Source organism: Muntiacus reevesi, chromosome 2 (genome assembly GCF_963930625.1).
Source record: "Muntiacus reevesi chromosome 2, mMunRee1.1, whole genome shotgun sequence".
In the NCBI taxonomy this organism is placed as follows: Eukaryota; Metazoa; Chordata; class Mammalia; order Artiodactyla; family Cervidae; genus Muntiacus; species Muntiacus reevesi.
The window spans coordinates 229,972,347-229,996,754 of NC_089250.1; the positions used below are offsets into that span (position 1 = coordinate 229,972,347).

Consider the following 24,408-nt stretch of genomic DNA (forward strand, 5'->3'; position numbering starts at 1 on the left):
AGATAAAAATAAATATAATCTGAATATATATTTCATATTAAAATGAAATATATTTTTACCCTCAAGTAAGTGATAATTTGATTTTTTAGTTATCTTGAACCCTGCAGGATCCTGTAGTTTTAAAATATGGTAGAGTATTTTAAAATTACTTTGTGCTTATTTATAAGACTAAAATAAATAAGTAATGAGACCCAGTTGCATGGAAACTTCAAATTAAGGCAAAAATCCATAAGATTTATTAACATGAAGTGATATAATCAGGACAGCTGCTGCAGAGGTGGACATTGATGCCACCTTCTTCTGCAGGTTTGGTTATTTTATCTTTTAGCTCTTCTGGTGTTTTTTAATCTCCTTTTTATACTCAAAAGAGAGAATCCTTGTCGATTCATCTTTTTAATTTTTGCTTGGTAAATGGAAAGGGGGCAATCTTTATAGGGGACACTCATCTTACAGGACTTAAAGTAAATTTGTACTTATTGTGACTTTTAAGTAGATAAGACCATAAAGTATTTTAAATAAATAAATTATCAGTGTAATTCCAACATGTAAGGAAAAAACTCTTATAGGGACATCTTAGTTTCTGTTTTGTTTGTTGCTAAAACTTACAATTGGACTTCTGGAAATAACCCCTTTGCAGCTCTTCCCTGGAAGTCTTAATAGAAGCCTCTGTTGTTACTGTTGTAAGTTTTTTTCAATTACGCAGCAAATTATGCTAAAGAAAAAGGATGGCTTTATTTTCCTTTCAAATAATAAAGTAAAACTTGCATTTAAATTAAGGAGGAGATTTAAATTAAATCTTCATCTAAATGAAAGTGAGATTATTTTTTTCTCTTTAAGAGAGATACCATTTTAATCAAAAAACTTTCAAACACTGTGCTTATTTAGTAAGTATGTGTTTTGTTTGTGAAAAAGTTGGAAATTTTAGCAGTTATTGATTGGCAATTAGATTAATTTATTCTAATCTTAGTCAAAGTCATACTTAAATTCATTTTAAATCCAAGAGCATTGCACCTGTGTTGGATTTATTAATGAAGCCTGGCACTGTGGAAGCCATGTGAATAATCATAAAGCACGATGACTTCTTTTCCAGGGTATACACAAGAGGAGAAGATAGAGATTGCCCACAGGCACTTGATCCCTAAGCAGCTGGAACAGCATGGGCTGACTCCTCAGCAGATTCAGATCCCTCAGGTTACTACTCTTGACATCATCACCAGGTTAGTCAGCCATCCTGGGGCTTCAGTAACGTTCAGATCTGAAAAGGAGATTCCTATTTCACCGGCGACTCACAGCATCCATTTCCCTCTCCAGCAGATTCCCAGCAAGCATTTCCGTAACTGTTGATTTACACAGGACTCTGTGTAATTCACAGAATTACAGGCAGAAATTCACAGGGAAAGCTTTTAAAGTATCTTCATAGCTAACTAAGGACTTTAGTGGAGTCAGAATCTCAGCTTTTCTACAGTAGCAATGTAAGGGATTAATTTGGTAAATTAGCAACCAAATACATGGAAAATACAGAGACACCTTTTTATATCCTAGAACCTTGAAAGTTGAAGTCTCCTAAGAAGTGAGATGATCCTTTCGGACATCTATTATAAGTTGTTCAGATTTTCTTTTCCTCTCTTTGAGAGATTTTTAAAAATCCTTAGTGTTTTTATCTTCAGAATTAATGCCAGAACAACAGAGAAGGTATTTTCCCAAGTTAGCTACCAAGTAGTTAAGCGTGTAGCAAGCAGCACATACATTATCTGAGTTGAGTACTGTTGAGTCTAATTTATGGATTGCATGTTTGAATGGAAAATATATCCTGTTGAGAATTTCTATCTACAATAGCCTCTCACAGTTTTCCTGGCTCAGCATTGCAGGTCTGTTGCATCATCTGGCAAATAGTGTCAGGCTGCCAGGACTCCTCAGGCAGCCCCATCCCAGTAACCGCAGTTTTTTCAAGAGAAGTGAAGTCTCTCTCTGTGTTTTTTTTTTTTCCTCCCTCTGTTTTGAACTTTGACTTAGAGCTTGGCTAGTCGGTCTGCTTTTTGATCTAATCCAGCCTTCTTATGGAAGTGTATTTGGAAGTCTGTTTAAATTTACTTATGAAACAGTAAGACTCAATTTGACCTGGGAGTTCCTTTTCTTAACTTGTGATTTACTATGTGGATAATGCCAGGGGAAATAAAGTAGGTGATTTCTGGGCCAGAGTCTTCCAAAAATATCATTATTCCAGATAATTCGCCTGATGTTTCTGGGTAACTTTTCAACAAGTAACTTACTTAACCTTTTTTGATCGCTTCCCCATCTGTAAAATATGAATATAGAGAAAAATATCCATTCATAGCTTATCTGGATATAAATACTAATAACTCAAAGAGTAATCGCCATTTGTATTTGCCAGTTGTTGCTTGGAGAACTGTTTCTTTTTTATATACTTGTTAGGTCAAAACATCAGCTGTTAAAAGCTGCAAACATTAGGAAATTTCTCTGAGCAATTTTGTTATTCATTGATACAGCACAGGTATTTGCTACTCCAGGCAAGTTTTGGGTATGTAGTAAGTTACCCAAATTAGGACATGGTTTTTCATTTTTTCCTGTGTTGTAGTCGTAGACCCGTAATGTTTAGGAGGGAAGGAAGGAGTCTTAGACGTCATCTAGTTTTCTTCTTCAGGCTAAATATTCCTATTCTCCTTACCATTCGTCTTGACCCACTTTCAAGACTTTTCACCTTCCTGATTAGTCTTCTTCAGAAGGATTCCTCTGATGTCAGTGTTTCTTTTAAAATAAACACCCAGAGTAGAACTCAGTATTTCTGATATAGCCTAAACAGCTCGTAGTATAAGAAGACCACTGTGGGGAAGGAAATGGCAACCCACTCTAGTATTCTTGCCTGGGAAATCCCATGGACAGGTCTCTACAATGAAAAGCCTGGCAGGCCATGGGGTCGCAAAGAGTCGGACATGACTTAGCAACTAAACAGCAATAAGGAATTAAAAAAAAAGGACCACTCGTCTTATTCTGACTATTATTATTTTATGACTATCTCCAGAGTCCTAGCTTTTCTAGGTTATCCTCTTGTCTCTTGTAAATTTAGTTACTGACACTTTAGTTCTTTTTCATATGAATTTCTTATTCACTTGATCTGTCTCATTCCATATTTATAGGGTTAAATTTTTTAAAGTCCAAATGTAGAAGTTTACAATTGTATATATTTTAATATCCATGTTAGTTTCAGCTACCATTGCAGCAAATTGATTTTTTTTTTTCATCTTGATTAGCTTCCAATGCATTAGTTTTATGTCCTCTGATGCTTCACGAGCATCTAGTTGTGGGTTGGAAACTTTAACCAATTCTTCCTTACACTGGTGATTCTTCCTCTTTTGGTTTAAAAATGCTAAACTGAACCAGTGGTTGATACGTCTACTTTCCTCTAGTCGAGGTTAATATTATACTGTCTGCCTTAGTTCCTAGCCTGTTATTGTTCTAAATACCTAAAAAAAAATCTCGTTGTTGATGATGTCCTTATTATTTTTGGCAAGCTCCAGTTCATCCTGAACTTCCTGGTACCATTTCTGCATGTTCACGCTATCCTTCTGAAAGCATCCTCAGACCTTTCTCTTTTATCTTTTGTCCAGATCTTTTTGTCTGAGCTCATCAAATAGCTGTCTAGGAAGCTACACTGTTTGTTTTTACGTGTTGGTTTATTTTTGAGGTGCCTCCCTATTTTCTTTCTTACTGAACTTACATGTGTGTGTATAATATGGACTTTATTCCTATATCCTTCTATTCCTTTGATTGAAATAAACTTTTTACTTTATAGTGTTTAGCCAAGAATTTTGTCTTTTCTCAGAACTTAAAAAATCTGCTTTCCCAGAGTCTTGACTGTGTGTTTGGCTGCCTAATCAGATGCAGTTTTTCAGATAAAACTGCATGCTCTAGCTGATGTTGTGTGTTCAAACTCACCCAAAGCTGGGTGCCAAAATTGAATGTAATGTATAAAGGATTATGAAGTGGCTTATGGAATTTGAGTCTAACATGGAAGTCTTTTAAGACAGCTCTGCTTAACCACATCAAGAACCTTTTCCACTGAATCACACTGCTTGCATCATTAGCATATTTCTTTCTTTAGAAGGTCTCTACAATGAAAATACACTGAATGGGATAATTAGCACAGTTCCAGGTAAAGACTCCATTCTGTCTCAGATTATTTCTTGCTTTAGTTAGGAAAAAATTCTGTTTTTCTGATTCTTTCAGCAGTATTTCACATGTAATAAATTTGTCAGAATTTTCTTAAATCAACAAATTATAAGAAAGCTTTTATACATATCAAACAGTAAATGATATTTTATGTGCTGCAAATTTACTTTGGCGCTATAAATTGAAGAGCCAATAATTCATTTTTAAGTATAGGGTAATAGTTCAAGATACTCTATATAAAAGGGAAAGTTGTAGCTGGAATTACTTCTGAATATTTTAAGAAATAAGAATACTGAGGAATTTTTCAAGATGAGGCTGTTAATACTCAAGAAACTGTAATGAACTTTTAAATGTACACTTCCTTTAGTATAGTTGTTAATCACATTAATTCTGCTTTTACAGGTGGTGTTTAGCCAAAATTAAAATATTTTTTCTTTGATGACAGGTACACCAGAGAGGCAGGAGTTCGCTCTTTGGACAGGAAGCTGGGGGCCATTTGCCGAGCGGTTGCTGTGAAGGTGGCGGAGGGACAGCACAGAGAAGCCAAGCTGGACCGTCCTGACGTGGCTGAGGGAGAAGGTTGGGACCTTAATGTGGGGCCCACAGGCTTGGTGGCTAGAAGTGAATGCCAACAGCTGGATGTGGAGGGATGGTGTGGGGTGGTCCTTGGAGCAATGGCACATATTCCTCCACTGGTGAAGGCATCCCGTGTGTAAGTAACACTTAATGGTTGACGTGTCAAGAGGATTCTTGTCTACAAAGAGCGCAGAGTTTTGGCGGGAGTAGTAACTTAGGAATATATTTCTCCAGCTTGTAATGATGGTACACTTTATGTTTGGCTTCTGGTGTTCACTTGTTTCTTTCTGATCCAGATTGTTAAGTCTTTCAGTATTTACAGCATAGAAAGTGGCTACAGCAGTTAAGAAAAAAAAAAATCGTAGTTGTCCAAGTACTGCAATGGCCGATATTTATTCGCTGGAATGGCTTCATGTGTAATCATTTGTTTTTCTCACATATTTTCTTTGATAGGTACACAATTAAGATATAATTTAAATTATTTTTTCTTAGAAAAATAATTGAGGAGGTGGTGACAAGGAAAAAAAGGGAAGAGGTCTATTCCTCAAATTAATGAAATATGGATATTTAAGTTAAAATGTTTTAACTTCTTACCGCAGAGCGTGCTGTGCATGGTTGCCAAAATTTGCTTTAACAAACATGACTTGAATAGAGAATTTCTTTATTCTTTCATAGTAAAGAGATTTATTAGATGTTCTACCATTTCCATAGCTCTTTCTAGACAGAAGTTTGATGAATATGGCTGAAGAACCATAATTTGTGATAAGCTCAGTGGAATAGAGGCAGTAAAGCATCATTCCTGCTTTTCCTTCTTTTGCTAAACACAGTGCCTTTAACAGCAATATCATTCAGAGAGTTGTTCAATCGCTAAGTCATGTCTGACTCTGTGACCCCATGGCCTGCAGCACGCCAGACTTCCCTGTCCTTCACTGTCTCCTGGAGTTTGCTCAGACTCTTGTCCATTGAGTAGATGATGCCATCCAACAAGTAGACTTTCCCAAATCCTCCTCTTCCTCATATGTGCTTCATCCCCGCTCACACTGTGCCTAGAACCTCCTGGTTCATTTCTTCCAAAAGTAAACCTCCCACCTTTTGTTGAATTGGGAAGGGGTAGTACCCTTGTTATGTAGAGTAGGAATAGGGATCTTAAGCCCGTAATGTTTCTTGTTGTTTAGTTACTAAGTCGTGTCCGACTTGTTTGTGATGCCATAGGCTGTAGCCTGCCAGGCTCCTCTGCTCATGGGATTTCCCAGGCAACAGTGCTGGGGGGGGCTCCATTTCCTTCTCCAGGGATTCTTCCCAACCCAGGGATCAAACCCACATCTGCGCTGCAGGCAGTCTTTACCACTGAGACCACCAAGCCACTTGGGAAGTCAGTTATTTCTTACACAGTTTTAAAAAGGTTTTGTCTTTAGTCCCACTTCTCACCCATATTTTCAGTGATACCTCAAATTCCTGAGCCTTTGTAGGATTTTGTGGATAACCACCCCCTGCCCCCACCTACCTCCTTCACAGACATTAAAGTTTCTACTTTTTCTAGCCTGCTAGATGTTTATTACTTCTTGCCCATCTACTTGCTGTTACCTAAAATGTTGTCAGGATCTCTTGTCTTCTTTCTTTTTCTTTTTGTGGGTTTATCCTTTTTTTTTTAATCCCTTACTTGTCATTTTAATAGGATTTGGTGGGGGGGAGCTTAAAAATAAACACATGTTCAGAAGATTCTCAGAAATCTGAATTTTGGAAAAGTACTTTAGGTGATTGATAGCCTATCAAGAATGGCATTGCTGGTGCAGCTGACAGTGACAGTGAAGAACTGAGATAGTTTTCTCTTTTTTCCCTTTCCGGATGTAACGCTGAAATCCTCATGAGTTTCCCTTTTTAATTCTTAGAGCATTCTCTTTTGCTGTGGCCTCCAGCACCTGAGCCCGTGTCCTTTTATTCTTGTCTGTGATACAATAGAAAGGCAGAGAGTTAAGTGAGTTTATCTACTTGACACAATTTGAAAATTGTGTTTAGGCTTTTGATGATTTCTTTTGGAACTTATAATAATGCATTCAGAGGTATGTATTAATTTTTAAAATTTATTTTTAATTGGAGGATACTTGCTTTACACGTTGTGTTGGTTTCTGCAGTACAACAACGGGGACTTGATGTTTAAAGATGCTTTTCATAGTTACACAATGCTTATTATATTTTTAGCGTATTTCTAATAATGTCTGTGATCATATTAGCTTTTTAAAGATAACCTAGAAATAGTCAAGAACTTACTCAAACTGCTTGTGAACCATGTGAGAACATACAGTGTTTCATGGTAACATTTATTTGGTTATTTTTTTTTTTCAATCAATGATTCACTGACAGTACAAATCTTAAATGATACATAGTTAAGTAGATCTGGGTTAAGATACTACCAAGGACACCCATAATGTGAAAGTGAAAGTTGCTCAGTCGTGTCCGACTGAATAATTAGGATAAGGACTTGTCTCTTGAGATGATGATTTTGATTGTATTTCTTATTAGGAGATACGGGACTCCAAGCTGGGTCTTAGGTTGTTAAGATACCGTGGAGTTACCTGTAAGTGACTCTTCTCCAGATTTTAGTAAAATAATTATAAGATGTTCTGAATTGATGTTTATGACCTCAACCAAGCCAAAAGAAAATTTTCTGTAAAAAAAAAAAATGTCTTTCATGCCACAAAGTTCAAATGGAGCTAGCTTAGTAACTGAAAGTTTCTCATTAAGAAATTGAATTATTTAAAATTATAGTATAAAATTGTTTTATATAAAATTAGAGTATAAAGTTGTTTTAGAAATTTCAAGTAATTCAGTGAGGGAGTTATTTTTAATGTTAAAAATATTGCTGGTCTTAGAGTTACTGCCAGGAAGAAAAGTAATTTCAGGCCACAAGCTTTAAAAACAGGCAGAAACCTCCAGCATATCGAACAAACTTTCTGGAGTAGGCCCAGGAATACTGGTCTGTGAACAGTTGTCTTTGTATTTGTGAGGTCTTAACTGGCAGTCAAACAGAACAAATAACAAAATTTAAAAGGCAAGTGAGACTCCTAATCGATTGTGTCAGTGGAGGAATATTTATGGTGTCGGTCACTTACCTATAAAGTATGGGAATTATTTCATGAAAGCAGCACTACCTGTGTTTTTTTTTTTTTATGTTATTAGTGTATTCTAAATTGCTCTTTTCCTTTCTGCGATACTAGTTGGATTGAAAGACAAAAGTTTATGGTTACAGTTTTATTCTATTTTTGCCTGCCTTTTAGCCTAGGACACAGATATCCTGTGTATTCAGTTTTGCAGTTTGGAGGTTTCTCTGTAAAGAGTCAGCTTAGGTCCATTTGTTCAAATACTCTTTTACCATATATGTTCATTTAATACCTAGTAAGATTTTCTTCCTCAAAAATTATCTCCAGCCAAGGATTCAGGTTATAACTAATGCTTATGAAGTTTCTCAGGATATGGAGCATTCTAAATTATTTTTGGAAAATGTGGTATTTATTGGAGAAGCTACATTAAACTTAATGTGCCTCAAAATGTTAGTTCTTAACTATTCTCATAGAAGTCATCTGAAAAACTGATTAGATGAAAACAAAGACAGATGAAATGAACAGATTTAACATGAGGTGTGTTAGATGTTGTTATGGATAAACCTTAAAAATGTCACTTCAGGCAGTATGTATGTGATTATGTTATGGAGATCTCAGATAAACACTTAAAGGAAAAATGAATTAAATTAGCTGACTTGTGGTAAGTAGAGGGGTAGTTTGGGCCTGGGATGAAATTTCCAGTGTTAGCGTCATACTTGATTTCAATAATGACTGTATCTCGGTTGGTCTTGATGCCTAGTAGTGTAAATCCTCCAGCTTTGTTTTTCTTCAAGATTGCTTTGGCTATTGTATGTAGGTTCATCAAATATCTGTATTAATTTTAGATCAGCTTGGTGACTCTGTAACAGTAAATCACCAAATAAATAACACCTTTTAAAAAATGTATTTATTTTAATTGGAGGCTAAATAACACCTGATATTTTGATTGTGATTGCATCTATAAATCAGTTTGGGGAGAATTGATAATTTGATATTAGCAAGTCTTCTAGTTCATGATTAGCTTCATTTATTTAAGTCTTAATAAATGTAGTGTTTTAATAGTTGTAGTGGTGAGCTTTTGCATATTTTTTCTTTAGATATATTCCTAGTTAATCTTGTATGTATGTGTTATGTGTGTGTATTATTGTAAATAATATTTTTAATTTTCTAGTTCTTTTGGTTGCTACTCTGTGAGAATACTATATTGACTTGTATCTGGCAGAATTGCCAAATTGAAACACTGATTTTTTTGAATTTTCACTCAGTCATGTCCGACTCTTTGCAAGCCCATAGACCGTAGCCCACCAGGCTCCTCTGTCCATGGGGATTCTCCAGGCAAGGATACCGGAGTGGGTTGCCATGCCCTCCTCCAGGGGACCTTCCCAACTCCGGGATCGAACCCAGGTATCCCGCAATGCAGGCAGATTCTTTACCATCTGAGCCACCAGGGAAGCCCTACATACACCATCAGCTATCACAAATGCAAATGATGTCAGTTTTTACTTTTTCTTTTATGATCATTATTAGCTTTTATTTCAGTTCTTTCCTGATGAACTAGCAGGGACCTCTAGGAGAACACTGAATAGAAATAGTGGTGATAGACAAAGGAATCAGAAAAAAAAGCCTGTGAAGAATTGCCAGTCTCTTTAGCTTTTGTTTCGTACATTTGGGCCACTTGATTGATTGCTGTAAAATCTCAGTTGAGTAGGATTCTCAGTAAGCTAATTTGACTGTGATTGAATTTGTAAGTCCCTTCACAGAATCCCCCAGTAAACACTAAGGCTTGCCTGTTTAACTGTTAACAAACACATCTTTATAAGCTTAGCCATCTACTTCCCAGCTCATAGGAAAACAGAAGCTGTAGTTTGGAAAAAGGGTTAAGTGGTTGGGTGGTATGAGTCACAAGCAATAGGATTTAATGTCAGTGCAAACATGCCTATCCTCTCTTGATAGATGCCCTGGGCCCCTTGCTGACCACAAAACCTCAGGCTGGCTAGACCACAGATCTAACTCTAGGACAGTTTCTCTAGTTCAGTCTGGATCGCAGTTTGACTGAGTTGCATTTCGACATGTATTGGTTCTCTGATACGTTTGCCATATGTAGGACAGTGAAATCAGCAGAATATAGTGGAAGCAGGCAGATAACAATATCCTTAATTGTTGATATCCTTTCTAGGCGACTTCACATTTAAAAATGCGTGACAATAGAATATTCAGAGTTTATGGCACTGTTCTCTGCCTTCTTTAGCTTTAATTCTCCTAGGTGTCCGCACTCTCAGCCGTCGGCAGGAGTGTGCTGGCTGAGGGAGAGGGGTCCTCCTGGCTGCAGCAGTGCCGGGGCAGGCGGGGGCAGGGGCGATGCCCGGGGAGAGCGTCATTCCGACGGGCCTTCCTCACCGCACATCCCACTCATCTGCTAGGGTAGCTTTTCCCTCAGCCTTTCTTGGGTCCTTTCCTCTGAAGGAATCCTCTTCTGTCGAGCTGCTTTCAGCGCTTTGTTGTGGCTTCCTGGCATTGACTTCTCAAGCCCTCAGCATTCTTCACAGTGGTTATTTTAAGCGTGGCTCCTTTGTAACCAAAACAGGAAGCTGTTCCTGCAGGAGAAACAAGTGCTTTTGATTCTTTTTCAGCTCTTTTCCCCCTGCTACTTGTCATCTCCAAATCTGAAGCATATCCATTCGCTTGTCTAATGTCATGGGTTTCTTTTATTTATGAAAACACTATGTATAATAATGTCTTCAGGAAGTAACTTCTGAGCTTTGTGTAACTTTTCACCAAGTTCTTTTGTCTTTGACTTCTTGGAACAGTCTTCTGTCCAAATGGCATCTGCCCCTTTATCTTTTGGGTTTTTACATTGTTCAGTGCTGTGTGACAGATTACTCCATAACTTGGTAGAGCACTTGTCCTTAGTGCCCCAGAATTTAGCAAACATTTGTCATCTCGTGCATCTGTGGGTCTGGCACCCAGGAGCAGTTTAGCTGGCTAGTTGTGGCTTGAGACCTCTTGTGAGGTTGTCATCAAGCAGTAGCCAGCTGGGGGTTCAGCTCAGGGTGGACCTGCCTCCAGGCTCACTGACGTGGCTGTGAGCTGAAAAGGGCTCCAAGACCCGGTTCCAGGGCGTGTGTGGTTGCTTCCTCACCCTGATGAGCCGTTCGGGGACACCAGTGGGTCCACGAATCCAACTCAGTTCTGACACCACCTACGTGGAGACAGCGTTCTGCTCCAGACGAAGGGCTCAGCCTCGCTAGACTGCCCTTCACTCAGAGACAAGTCACACGCCCAGGGTATTACCTGGACTTCTCACCAACTGGCTCAAGCTGGAGGTTCCCACAACCCCCTCCTCCGCCTTGATTAATTTGCTGGAACGGCTCAGCAAGCTCAGGAGACCCCTTTGACCCAGTCGATTACCGGTTTATTATGAAAGGATATTAAAGAGTACGAATCAACTACACAGGGCCAGGGCCAGAACAAAAGAGCCTCTGTCCTCACGGAGCCTGTGGCCCAGCAGACAGGCACAGGGAAGCTCTCCAAAAATGGACCGAAGAGCTCTGCTTTGGGGTTTTATGGAGGCTTCATTGCTTAGTTGTGATTAACTAGATCATTGGCCAGTGGTGACTTTTTCAACCTCAAGCCCTGCCCCCATCCCCAGAAATCAGGGAGTGGGAAAGAAAGTTTCATCCCTCTAATCTGGCCACCAGCACTGTCCTAATTCCTGGAAGTCACCTCATTCACATAACGAAAGATACCTTTATCATTGTCAATACTTCGGATATTCCAAAGGCTTTGGGGGTTGTGACCACAGTGGTGGTCAGATCAAGATGAGAAATACTTCTTAAAATCACAGTACCACGTGACAGCCTGGGTTCCTTGCTGACTGATGGCCAGGTGTTCAGCTGCTTGCCACTTTGGCCTCTTGCTCAGCTTAGGACATGGCTGTTGGCTTCCCTTAGTGAGAGAACTGTGCTTTCTCAGTGAGAGAGCTCACGACAGAAGCTGCAGGCTTTTGTGATCCTCACTCTGCCACATTCCGTTGGTCACACCGACCACTCCTCGTACCGTGAGGGATGGCACTCCATGGGGTGGGGTCATTGGGGACGGTCTTGAAAGCTGGCTCTCACAGACTTTCTTTCTAACTTATTTTAAATAAAGCTATTATACATTTCATTTCTGATAATACAACCCCCATTCCTGAAGATGAAAATAGTTTGTTTAGAGTTTTAAAGAAAACCTGTGGTTTGGGTTGTTAATAGAGAGTGGAAATTGCGTGCGGCAAAAAGCACAATTGGGTAGACCTTGAGGGGAGAAAAACTTAATGAGACCCCCAAGCAAATGAATGATTCTTTAGTAACAACTGAAGCAACCTTCAGTTAGTCAGCTTTAACGTGGATGGATTTTATTGATACTGTTCCTGTTTGTTTTGTTTTAGCACATAAAAAGTTTGCTAGCTGTTTTTAATGAAGTGAGGGTATTTGAGTCGTTTCTTATTACTTGGTTCCAGTGACGTATAAAAATCCTCAAACATTTTAACCTAAATCCCATATCTTCCTTTCTGGCTAGTGTTAGAACAAAAAAGAGAGAGTAATTTGTGTGCTTGCCTCTGAACCCAAAACCACAGACCAGATGCTTGAGCTGTTTATTTTAGATTGTTAAAATAATACTCAGAAGTCCGATTTTCAGTTTCTGAAGAAATGCCTCCATCTGATGTTAAGAGGTCTTTGAACAGAGTGTGACAGGCCACAGTTTCAGTGTTGCTATGGGGGCTGAATTTAAATTGGTCTACATTTTCCTAATTTTTAAGCAGCACAGCTTTGAGAATTTCTGCTCATCCTTACAGAATTTACTGTCTTAAAAAGCTGTAGCGGTTCAATAGTCATTACAATCTAAGACACTTTATTATCAGAAGGGTTTTTCTAAGCCAGCATTTAAGTTTGTACTGTTGACTATCCATCCATCAAACTTGAGCTGGTTTCTTATTAAAGACCCAGGTTGCACAGATAGGGCCAAAAAGTTTTGGTTCATTTTTGCATTTTTAGTATTTTAAAGTCTTTCTTCATCTGTTCATGCTTATCTTTCCTTTGATTGTATTAGTGACTCGGGACAAATGAAGTGTTTTAATAGTCAAAGAAACAGCTAAGGTTAACTGTTAAGGAATATGGATTTAAGAGAGAGTGTCAGTCTGAGGGCGCCTGCCTGGCTTGCTGATGGTTCTGAAGCCTTGGGAGTTTGTAGGGTTCTATTACAGCTAATTGGATTTTGCAAACCAAGATCGAATTAAATTTAGAGATTAAGACTTTCTATACTAAATCCTTCACATTTGTAGGGATATTAGGCAGCATGTTGTGTCCAAACACCCAAAACCAAGTGGTGTCCTAATGTTGAGATGAAAATGTCATGTTGGAATATACTCCTGTCTCATGAAGATATTCTGTATTCTGTTCTGATGTTTGCACTGATTCACTGATTGTTCCCTCTTCAGTACTGGCCTGGTTTAAGAGAGATTTGTGTGACTATGTAGACTGTCAGGAAGCTGTAATAAGCAATAAGTAGGGAAAAACCTTACTTACGTATGATAGGAGACAAATGTTTGTTATTTAAACTGTATTTGGAAACAGGAAAATCAAATATTGTCAAAAAATTTAAAAGTCATTGTTCCACTTAATGAATCATGTAGGAAGATACAGTGGCTTTTGGATGGCATTGACATATATTATCAAAACCAGCCTTAAGTTACAAGGTAGTAAAATAATACCTACTTTAAAAAAAGCTACAGATGGTCTCTACTTCTTAACTGACTATTTTCTGAATCTCTGATACAGGAAATGAGATCTATTAATGCAAAAAAAAAAAAAACCATGGGAGACAGGATATAAGCTCTCTTGTCTGGTACAGAGTTAGGGTCGTATGCTTTGGACCATTGTGTAACACTGATTTATTCAGTGAGTCAACTAACAGTCACTGAACACTTACGATATGCAGGGTTCTAGATTGGATTCTGGGCAGGAGATGGAAGAGAACTTGTAACAGGTAGTCCATTGGGGGAGGTAGATAAAAGCAAATAATATTTAGATGTGGGATAAATGCTGGTTTTTAAAGTGCTATAGAGGCATTGAATTGATGATTGAAAGCTTCATTTGATTTATTATAAATATTGTAGCTTCTAAAATTTGGTTTTAGTAAATTGAGACAAAATAGTCATTTATTTGCATCTCAAAATTCATTGAGATAGATGGGGGGAAAGTTTTCCAGATACCTTTTTTGATGTTCTTCTTTTCATGAGTAGATGAGAAATGATTCACAATCACAATGTCCATCTTTGTCTCAACAGTTATTACATAGAAATGTTTAGTAGATTCCCAAAATAATGAAGAAAGTATTGGCAGAAAGGGCTTGAAAGATTTTATTGCTAACATGAAGGTTTTTCTGAGCATTTGATCCACAGATTTCTCCATTATGACTAGTTCCTTTTTTAAAAAAAAAAAAAAAAAACATTGAAAATATGCAGGCACAAATGCCTTGGCAGTCAGGGTCAGTAACTTGAATCTCAGCTGCATTCAGTACACTTCCTCTGGCTGGGAAGATGGTTTTCTGGAAAAGATTAACCTGAAACTGACAGACAAATTATATAGTTGAAGATATTCAGGTTTTTCTGAATTGTTTTTAGAGGTTTTGTTCTCCCCTTTCTGCCTTCCTAAGAGAAGGCTCTCAGATGCTTTTTTATCTATGGTCAGTTTAGCTTTGAGGCACATACTTCTACTGTCTTGTAAGAAATAACAAAGCCACTTGTAATCTCAGCATCACATCTCAATTTTTTACTCAGCTTTTTTTTTTTTGAGTAGTTTTATAACTACAGCCATACAAATCTTTTCCTTTATAGCTAAATGGGGTCTGGATCCATGTTTACATTCCCATGTATGCTAAGGAGTTGAAATGTAAACAGTATTCCCATTCATTGGTTTATGCACGACCTCTCTGCCAGCTTCCTGTTAATACGCCTGGTAGCACACATCCTACACTCTGCACACGAATACAGTTGAGCCAGTCTGTAAGTTTCACTTTGCCCCTGCTTCAAGATTCAGGAGCCCAGTGTTATTGGACTCAATACTTTCAAGAAAACATTTTACTCATTCAGTAATAATTTTGTTACAGCCTTAATTTTCATTTATTAAAAATCTTCATATTTACTTGACAAAGTCAGCATTAAAAATCTGGTAATTTCTTGGCAAATCAAGCAATGATTAAGTGTTTTGGTGATTTGTCATTTGTCCATACATGTTACTAAGATGTGTTACTAAGAATGCAATAGGCAGTCACTATGCTATACACCTAAAGCTAATACAACATTGTAAATCAACTGTACTCCAATAACATTTTCCAAAAAAGAATGTAGTAGGCAAATTCAACTTAATTCAACAAACCATAATTGAATACCTGTTTCATATGAAGCACTTGTGATGAGTTGGTGTGGTAAGGTTAGAGTTTCTGTAGTCTGACATTTTGCAAATAGGGGATCTAGGGTGAAGTTTCTTACCCTGGTTTGTGTTCCTTAAATGTTAGTCGAGTTATGGATGGTGGTTATGTTCTCTTTCAGTTTAAAAGGCATTCCAGTGGGATCTTTGATTAGAAAGGTAATTTGACAGTATATGGTGGTAGATCTGAATGCAACTCTTAGAAGTTAATTTGCTTAATTTGTAATGAAAACCTGGAAAAGATGTTTAAGTCTGGAAATAATGTGATTAGAATAGTGATTTGAAAGATTCATTTCCAGAGTGAATAAAATGGATAATAGGAAACTAGGAAGAGAAACCAAAGTAGAAGGCTCTGTGATAATTCAGGCAAGAAGGCTAGTTGTCACTTATAAAGTTCCTGCTGTTTGCTAGACTCCTTCCTAAGCACTTTACATGTATTTACTCATTTAATCCTCTAATGATCCTATAAGATAGATATTATTTTTAGGCCCATTTTACAGATGAGAAGACTAAGGCACAGAAGATTAAATAAACTCCCCAAGGTTCACAGCTAGTAAATGTCAGATTTTAATTTAGGCTGAACAGCTCCAAGCCTAACCTTAGAAGCTATACTATGATTTCATTATTCCTTTATATCCTATATCCATTATCCCTGTAACAACTATCTGAAGTGTACGTACAATTTCTCTCTTTTCAGATGAGAAAATGGAGCTTTAAGGGCTTAGGGAAATTAACAATCTGAAAATGAAATTTAAGAGGCAGTTCCATTTACAATAACATCTAAAAAACTTAAATACTAAAGAATAAATCTCACCAAGGAGGCAAAAGACTTGTATGCTAGAAACTACAAAACACTGGTGGAAAGAAAAATTTTAAGAACCAAGTAAATGGAAGGATATCCTGTGTTCATGAATAGGAAGACTTAACGTTGTTGAGATCTATAGATTCATTGCAGTCTCTTCCAAAACTTCAACATCCTTTCTCAGAAAAATGGAAAAGCCAGTCTTCAAATTCATGTGAAATTTCAGTGGGCCCCACAAAGCCAAAACAATCTTTAAAAAAGGAGAACAAAATGGAGGACTCACGTGTCCTGACTTTGAACTTTCTACAAAGCTACAGTAACTAGGTGGTATGGTACTGGCATAAAGACAGAGTAATTAGGTGGTATGGTACTGGCATAAAGACAGACATATATAAGCCATTGGGACAAATAGAACAGAAAGAAAGGCTCACATATGTTGTCAGTTGATTTTTAATAAGGATGCCTAGATCAGTGGGGAAAGCAAAGTGTTTTCAGCAAACTGTTGCTGGGAATACTGAATATTCACATGCAAAAGGATGAATTTGGACCTTTACCGTATAATATATATACAAGTTGACTAAAAATTGATCAATAACGTAAACTTAAGAGCTAAAATTATTAAGCACCCAGAATAAAACAATGGGGAAAATCTTCATGACATTAGATTTGGCAGTGACTTCATGGATATGATACCAAAAGCACAGGTAACAAAGGTAAACAAATAAGCTTCATCAAAATTTAAAACTTTAGTGCATTAAAAGACATAAGAAAGTAAGGCGGAAAAGCTATAGAATGGGAGGAAATATTTGCAAATCATGTGACTGATAAGAGATTGATATTCAGAATGCATAAAGAACTCCTACAACTCAACCAACAAAAAACTACCCAATTCAAAAATAGTGAAAGGACTTGAATAGACACTTTTTCCAGAGAAGATGGGCAAATGGCCTGTAAGCACATGGAAAGATACCTACCATTGTTAGTCGTTAGATAAATGCAAATGAAAGCTACAGAGAGCCATTGCTTCCTATCCAGTATGATGGCTGTGATAAAATAAAATGGAAAAGAAAAAGCTGCACATCAGCGAGGTCGTGAAGAAATTGAAATGTTTGTGCAGTGCTAATGGGAATATAAAGTCGTGCAGCTGCTGCGGAAAATAGCCCATCAGTTCTTCAGGAAGTTAAACATAGAACTACCTTGTAACCACTTTTAGGTTTATATCCAAAAGAGTTCAAAGCGGGGGTGATAGCAGTGTTCATGGCAGCATTATTCACTATAGCCAAAAGATGAAAACACCCCAAGTGTCCATCAGCCGATGAGTAGTAGATAAACAAAATGTGCTGTCTGCATATAATGGAATGGTATTCAGCCATGAGAAGGAAAATTTTGATATATATTACACAACATGACTGGACTTAGAAAATACTATGCTTAAGTAAAACAAACGAGACCCGGAAGGACAAATATTATATAAGTCCACTTAATATGTGGTTGCTAGGATAGACAAATTCATTGAGACAGAAAAGTAGCGTGGAGGTTGCCAGTTGGATGTGGGAGTGAAAGAATGGGAAGTTGCAATTTAATGGGTTCAGAGTTTACATACAGATGATAAAGTTTCAGGTATAGATAGTGGTGAAGGTTGCAACACCATTGTGAATATATTTAATGCCACCAAATTGTACAGTTCAAGTGGATAAAATGATCAACATATATGTTACATATATATTATCATAATAAAGTTACCCCCCAGAAAAAGGAAGTTTCCCAAAATGATACCAACTTGTAAGAAATGGACCACAAATCCAAGCTGTCTGATTCCAAGGCCTCTTGGAAATAAAGAGGATCAGTTGTGCCTCTCTCCTGGATGTTTCTGAGGATCTACCCAAAATCAGGAATACCCAAAATGGGAAGTTCATGTTTTTGTATCTAAAGCAATTTGGTGTATGTGTCTGAGGCCCTAAAGTTTTAAAATCTAAACATGTCAGCTTAAGGGTTGACTCCTGAGGGAATCTGTCACTTTTTAGAAACATTTGTTTTTGTTCAGTATTGAAGGATAACAATTTTTAATGGCAAAATCATCACAGATTATTATACAGATATAAATATAAATATCTGTTATACAGATATAAAATGAACACGTGTTAAAGATTTGAATGAGCTCATTTATTAATGAGAGAACCAGTAAGGTTGATCTTAGTAAGATCTGGTTCCATGGAGAATTCAAAACATAGACATCTATATAGGTGATCAGGAATGCTGAAATTAATTTGCAAAACCAGCTTCTTGAGAAAGGGAGAGGACAAAATCCTTTTTCATTTCTGTGGACAGGAATCATCTTTGTTACTGTTAGTTTCCTACAGCTTCCAGGAGAATAGCCGAAAGGCCCCAAGACAGCCTGGCGGCACACACTGGACAGCTCTCCCAGTAATCTATGTTTTGCTCTTTTCCAAGTCTTTCACAGTTTTTTCTGACAACAGTCATAGAAGGGAATGTGTATGTGATGGCAGATGAGTTGATTATTTTCAGTCAGGAAAAAATAATCTAACCTCTAAATTTGCTACCAGGCTGCTTGTCAAGGAACTCCTGAGCTACAGGCAGCTTTCCTAAACCAGACTTGAGGTGGAACAACACGTGCCCTTGACCGGACATCCAGAATCCCAAGGCTGTCTGTGATTTACTGTGGACGTCAGGAGATTTGCTCAATCTTCCATCAGTTTCCTTGAGTATAAAATGAAGGATTGGACCAGACTTTTTACTTTTTGCCTAGTTCTTAAATTTTAATGGCTCGTGGTTCCATTCTGTATTTGAATTTCCTGACACTTCCTGAATTCTGCTAAGCCTCAGAATGAGATCTGGACGTTCTTGGGGACATTGTATTAGTATGACAGGAACAGGTAGCATTTGTTCCTTTGGAGGATTAACCCTCTGTGTTCGAGTTACCCCTGTTACTCGATTGCTGGTTGCAGTCAACAGTATTGTACACTCCATCCTCTCCTCCATCACTACCCCAAGGGAGTTAAAAAAAAAAACCAACAACTATTATTCATGAAAATGAATACTACTTCTTCTTTCATAATCTAGAAGAAGGGGTTCGTTTCATGTCTTTACCACAAAATGTAGCTTTTGAACTCATGAGAGTGAGCTGGAGAGTGTAGCATATGCTTCAAGTTAAGCAGAATATAGAGAATAATAAGTGATACCTGCAAGGTTCTGTCTTGAGTAAAGATGACTGTAGATAACCTGGGGCTGTGTATGGTGGGGTGGGTTTTTGTTTCTGCCGTGTTCTGGGGAGTACCTGTTGGTGTTGGTAACCTGATCCTGGCCTCTGCTACTTTCCCTTGGTCGGATCACTTGCTCAGAAACACCATTTGCTGCAAGATTTGTTCAAAAGGTGAGAAATTTTTTTTTAAATAAACAAGAAAGCTACTGGATTTTCCTGAGGTATCACACCCCTCTGTTCTTCCTGTCTGCCTCTTCTCTTAGGACCTTCCTTTGTCCCTCCTTCCCACAGTGATTCTTTGGCTCTAGGGCTTGTGTATGTAAATCATGTTCCTCTGACGGGGAAAGTGATTGGGAAATATCACGTGATCGTGTCCTGGTGACAGCTGCTTTGGGAGGCTGACAGCCCCCAACCCCTCCCGCCCCAGAAGTTCTCAGCTATAGGATATCCTTCAGTAGTAGCTGTGGTGACATCGAGTTTCACCCTTGCTGTACTAAGGTCCACATTTGCTAGCAGAGCAGCTACCTTGCAGGTTCAGCCTCTGGTGCTGTCTGCTTATCTGCCACCTTCATGCCATTCAGCCCCTCGGTTATGCCCTGACCACCCCGGCTGTATCCTGAATTAGACTCAGGACGGACTGATAATACTGATGAGAAATATGGGGCAGAGTCTTGAGTCTTGGTATCTTTTTCTATTTTCTTGAATAAAATAGAAAAAATAATTTATGTCATCCCCTACAGTCATGTGTGGTCAAAGCCCTGTCTGTGGGGCCCTGGGTGGGGTTGGGGTGCAGAAAGCATTTTGCTTTCTTCCAGTGAAATGGGCTATGGAGTAAGACATGTGGGTCTTAGAAGTCTGTGTTAAATACTGTTCTATATAATTCAGTTTTTCATTTATGCATAAGTAAGGCTTTTAGCATTATCAAATTCTCCCAGCAACTCTCTAAGGGTTACTATAATTGTTATGGTTTTACTGATTGGAAAACCAGATATGGAGAGGTAAAGTAGCTTTTTTCAAGGCCAACTAGGAAGACAGAGCCAAGATTGGAGACTTTTATTTATTGACTATCTCATCATGTAATCTTAACCTCATAACTCAGGGAACAGCTTGTATTAACATCTTGAATTATATAACTTCATTCTCATAGACATTTATATTAGTAAGATTCACGGCATGAGAAATTTTACCCCTCTCTTTCCTCCATTTGATGATGTTTCAAAAGGCTTTTCTTGCATCACTTAAAAACACATAAGGAAAAAAATTATCAAAAAAGAACACTTAGAAAGCAGTTTTAGTGACTGTATAGTATTTCATTAGATCCATGGCTGTACCACAGTTTATTTAATCATGCTCCTAATGTTGCGTCTTTATGTTGGATCTAATTTTTGCTGTTAAAAATAGTGCTACAGTGAGTAGATTTGTTATCTAAGCATTTGTTTAAAGTTAAAGATAGGTTCCTGAGAAATAGAATCACTGGGTGTGAGATTATGAATATTTAGGAAACTTTCAATATATTGACAAATGGCCTTCCAGAAAGATTGAATCAATTTATATTTCCATAAGCAGTAGTATTTAAGAAGATCTCTCCATTCTCTTTAATGTTATCTTTGTCATTTCTTAAACTTTATTGGTTACTCTAATTTGGTAACCAGAAAATGTAACTTGGCTTTTATCATTTCAACTTCTTGGGCTTCCCTGGTGGTCCAATGGCTAAGACCCCAGTGCTAGGGATTTGGGTTCAATCCCTGGCCAGGGAACTGGATCCCACATGCCTCACTGCAACTAAGACCCAGTGCAGCCAAATAAATAAATAAAAATAAATATTATTTTTTAAAAAGCTTCTTGGTGAAATAATGTTTTTCATGTGACTGTTACCCATTTTTTAAGAACCACTGTTTTACCCCAAGATAAGGGCATAGAAGAAAGTTAACTGTGCAGTTCTAGCAGGAAGGATCTGTGGGACAGGGTCCTTGTTCTGTTGTTGTTGTTTGCTGTGCCTTAGAAAGTCCATCTGGCGTGAATGTTATGATCTGGGGCAAGGCCATTTATGAGTCCCAAGGACTCTGCCACTGTCTTCCCTTGGTGCTGATCCCTTCTGACAAGGGAGAACAGGGCATTTGAGTTGAGTACTGAAAGCTTATTCAAGGACTCAGGGTTCAGCTCTAACCTGGGCCTCATTCCTGGAGTGGCAGGTTGGTGAGATGACGTTTAATGAGGAACCAAAGTGTACACTCTGTGAAGTCCATTTCCTTACTCGCTTTGCGTTACCCAAGGTGTAGTAGGGGCTTCCCTGGTGGCTCAGTGGTAAGGAACCCCTGCCAATGCAGGAGACACGGGTTCAGTCCCTGGGTCAGCAAGATTCCTGAGGAGGAATCTGAAGGAGGAAATGGCAACCCACTGCAATACTCTTGCCTGGAAAATTGCATGGACAGAGAGGAGCCTGGTGGGCAGTAGTCCATGGGGTCACAGAAGAGTCAGACATGACTCAGCAACTAAACAACCACAACAAAGGTGCAGTAGATGGTTCTTGAAATCCAGTGCCAGCCTGTCTTTTCTGATTAGCTGGTACAATTTCCTTGACATGAAGCTTTAGTTCTCTAGGCTGGTGTTTCATGGTGGAACGTTTCAAAGCACAGATTAGTTCTAAGTTTATTGCTTTTTCATCACCCAGCTGCTGTGCCTAGAGCCTGGAGTGGATGGCCATCCTTTGCATTGTAAGGTATAGTCGCATTAGAAGTAGCTGTCCCCATGCCCACCCCCTCTGTGCTCAAAGCACCGAATTCACTACTCCACTTGGAAAGCGATGGGATGTCCCAAAGCATTGATTACATAGTGTGGATTGGCTTTCACCCATCCAGTTTTTCTTCCTCCTGTGATAGTGAATTCCAAACTGGCAACTGTAATTAGATCTCAGGAAAGTCCGACACAAACACAACAGGCTAAAGAAACTTGCAGCCTCTTCTAGGCATCATCTAGAGTTTCAGAGCCCTTCATTTTTAGTGTACAGTAACCTTAGACAGTAGTGCTTTTTTTTTCTGTGCATTAATTTTAATTAAGCATTGACACCTGCTTTCTGTTCCGCTCTGAGATCTGTGTGTAGCTAAACTGTTGATTCAAGTGCCTTCCCACCCTTGATCATTGACATTGCTGCAGACAGAACAGCAGGTAGAAAATCTCCCATGTGCCACAGAGTAACCCAGAAATTGCTCGATTTTGTGAAACAGATAAGTAAGCACTATAAGAAGTTGGAAAGATCAGGGAAGACTTCTCAGAATGTGATTGAGCCAAAGATCAAGTGACAATGCAGAAGTAGGACTGTGAGATTATCTGTAAGTTAAGACCCACACTTGGGATACAGTGTGTGCATTGCACTTTGCCGTCAGAGTTTTCTTTGTATAAAGTCAAGTAGCCAGCAAGTAGGAAAAAGTCTGAGCTGTTGTCTGTCTTCACTCATGATTCAGTCTTGAAGAGGAGCCCTGTAGGGTCCAGCAGGAGAGTAAGCCAACAGAGGCCTTCACCCTGACGTTACAACAAGGCCGCAAGACACAGGGGTCTTGGGGGACACTCCAGGATGTGTCCAGTTGTCATTGGAGTCCAAAATTAAGGTCTAATATTATTAAACATATTCAGTAATCACTTGTGAAAAGAGTTAGTGGAAAACAATTCTTTTAAATTCATGAGGTATCAGAATAGAAGGATCATAGCAAAACTAGAATAAATATATATGCATATACAATGTTTAGGTGACTTTATCACGGGTTGTATGTTAATATATATAGTAATCATCTCCAGAAGGAAGGGTGTAGGTAAAGAAAGTAATAAAAGAAAAATATTTTTAAAACACTTTGTGAGATAGAACAAGAGGTAGGAGAATTATGACAGAACTAAAGGAAAAGAAAAACAGGGAATGAAGCTGAATAGAGCCAGATATTTCCTGCATTTTTAAACCTCTTCTCATTTTCGGTTTCTGGCTATAGCCGTAAGTAACATTTTTCTTTACTCAGATTGAAATTACAAAGACCAATAGGAAAGGTCTGCTAGGGCAGCTGGCTCCTGTTCCCCGATGTCTAATCCCGACCACAATGAGTCAGTCCTTCGACAAGATGTCAGCAGCCAGGGCTCTTAGGCAGGTAAAGGAAATGGTCCATTATTATAGGGGTTTCAAGCCAGGCTTCATGTTCTCTTACCAGGCACTGGCAATTATATTTGTTTTTATTGGAAAATAATAACCTTGGAGTTGAGCTGTATATTTACGCAAGAGGCATTGCTTCTATGGGTTCTGTCATTTCCAAGTTTTCGTTGCCTGATAGAAATGGGACACCTGATGGAATTCCTCTGAAGAGGGACTTGAACAGTTCAAATTGTGTTGATTTCACAGAGAATTGTACACATTGATCTACGCATCTGACCCTTGAGTATCTGGCCTCTAAAGGCCATCCATTGAGTAGTACCAGGCATTGCTCTCAGCTTAATATAATGGTTGAAAAGAAGACAGGCAAGGCTGCTGCTCTTCTGGGGCTTAATCTTTAACAGGGGGAGATGAGGACAAACAAGGAAAAGTAAATGAACAGAGCGATGCACTGCGTCATCCTCAGGGGCTCTTGAAAGACTAATTCTTCTATTGTGTTCCACAGATACGCAAGGTGAATTTTTGTGCATTAATACATATATAAAGGTGACTGAACTACTAGAAATCCACTGAGCTTCTGTTTGATGTTTACTGATAATGAATTTTCATCCTGCACATCTCTGAGTGTTCTTGAGTAAATTTTTCTCCCTTAGGTTGCAAAGAACACACCTTAGAAGATGGAAAATCCGACCCTGTCAGTGACACTACCGACTTGGCCCTCCCACCTGAAATGCCAATTTTGATTGACTTCCATGCTCTGAAAGACATCCTCGGGCCCCCTATGTATGAAATGGAGGTGAGCATTCTGGTTTCTTCATTGATACCCACCTGTTTACTTCATTGATACCCACTCTGTTGCCTGATAGATTAGGGGAGAAGTAGGTTTGGCTCTTTGGTGAGGCGGAATTTCGTCTTCAGGTTGGAAACTT

General features: G+C 38.5%; 1 protein-coding gene across 2 annotated transcripts in view; it reads left to right on the top strand.

The window, feature by feature from the left end:
• Positions 1–24,408, top strand: part of LONP2 (lon peptidase 2, peroxisomal) — an 84,162-nt gene that overhangs the window by 45,182 nt on the left and 14,572 nt on the right. For both annotated transcript variants that reach the window (XM_065925273.1, XM_065925274.1), the window contains exons 10-12: positions 1,091–1,217; positions 4,634–4,767; positions 24,133–24,275. In XM_065925273.1, coding sequence (XP_065781345.1) covers positions 1,091–1,217; positions 4,634–4,767; positions 24,133–24,275 — 404 coding nt within the window. The remainder of the gene's footprint in view (positions 1–1,090; positions 1,218–4,633; positions 4,768–24,132; positions 24,276–24,408) is intronic.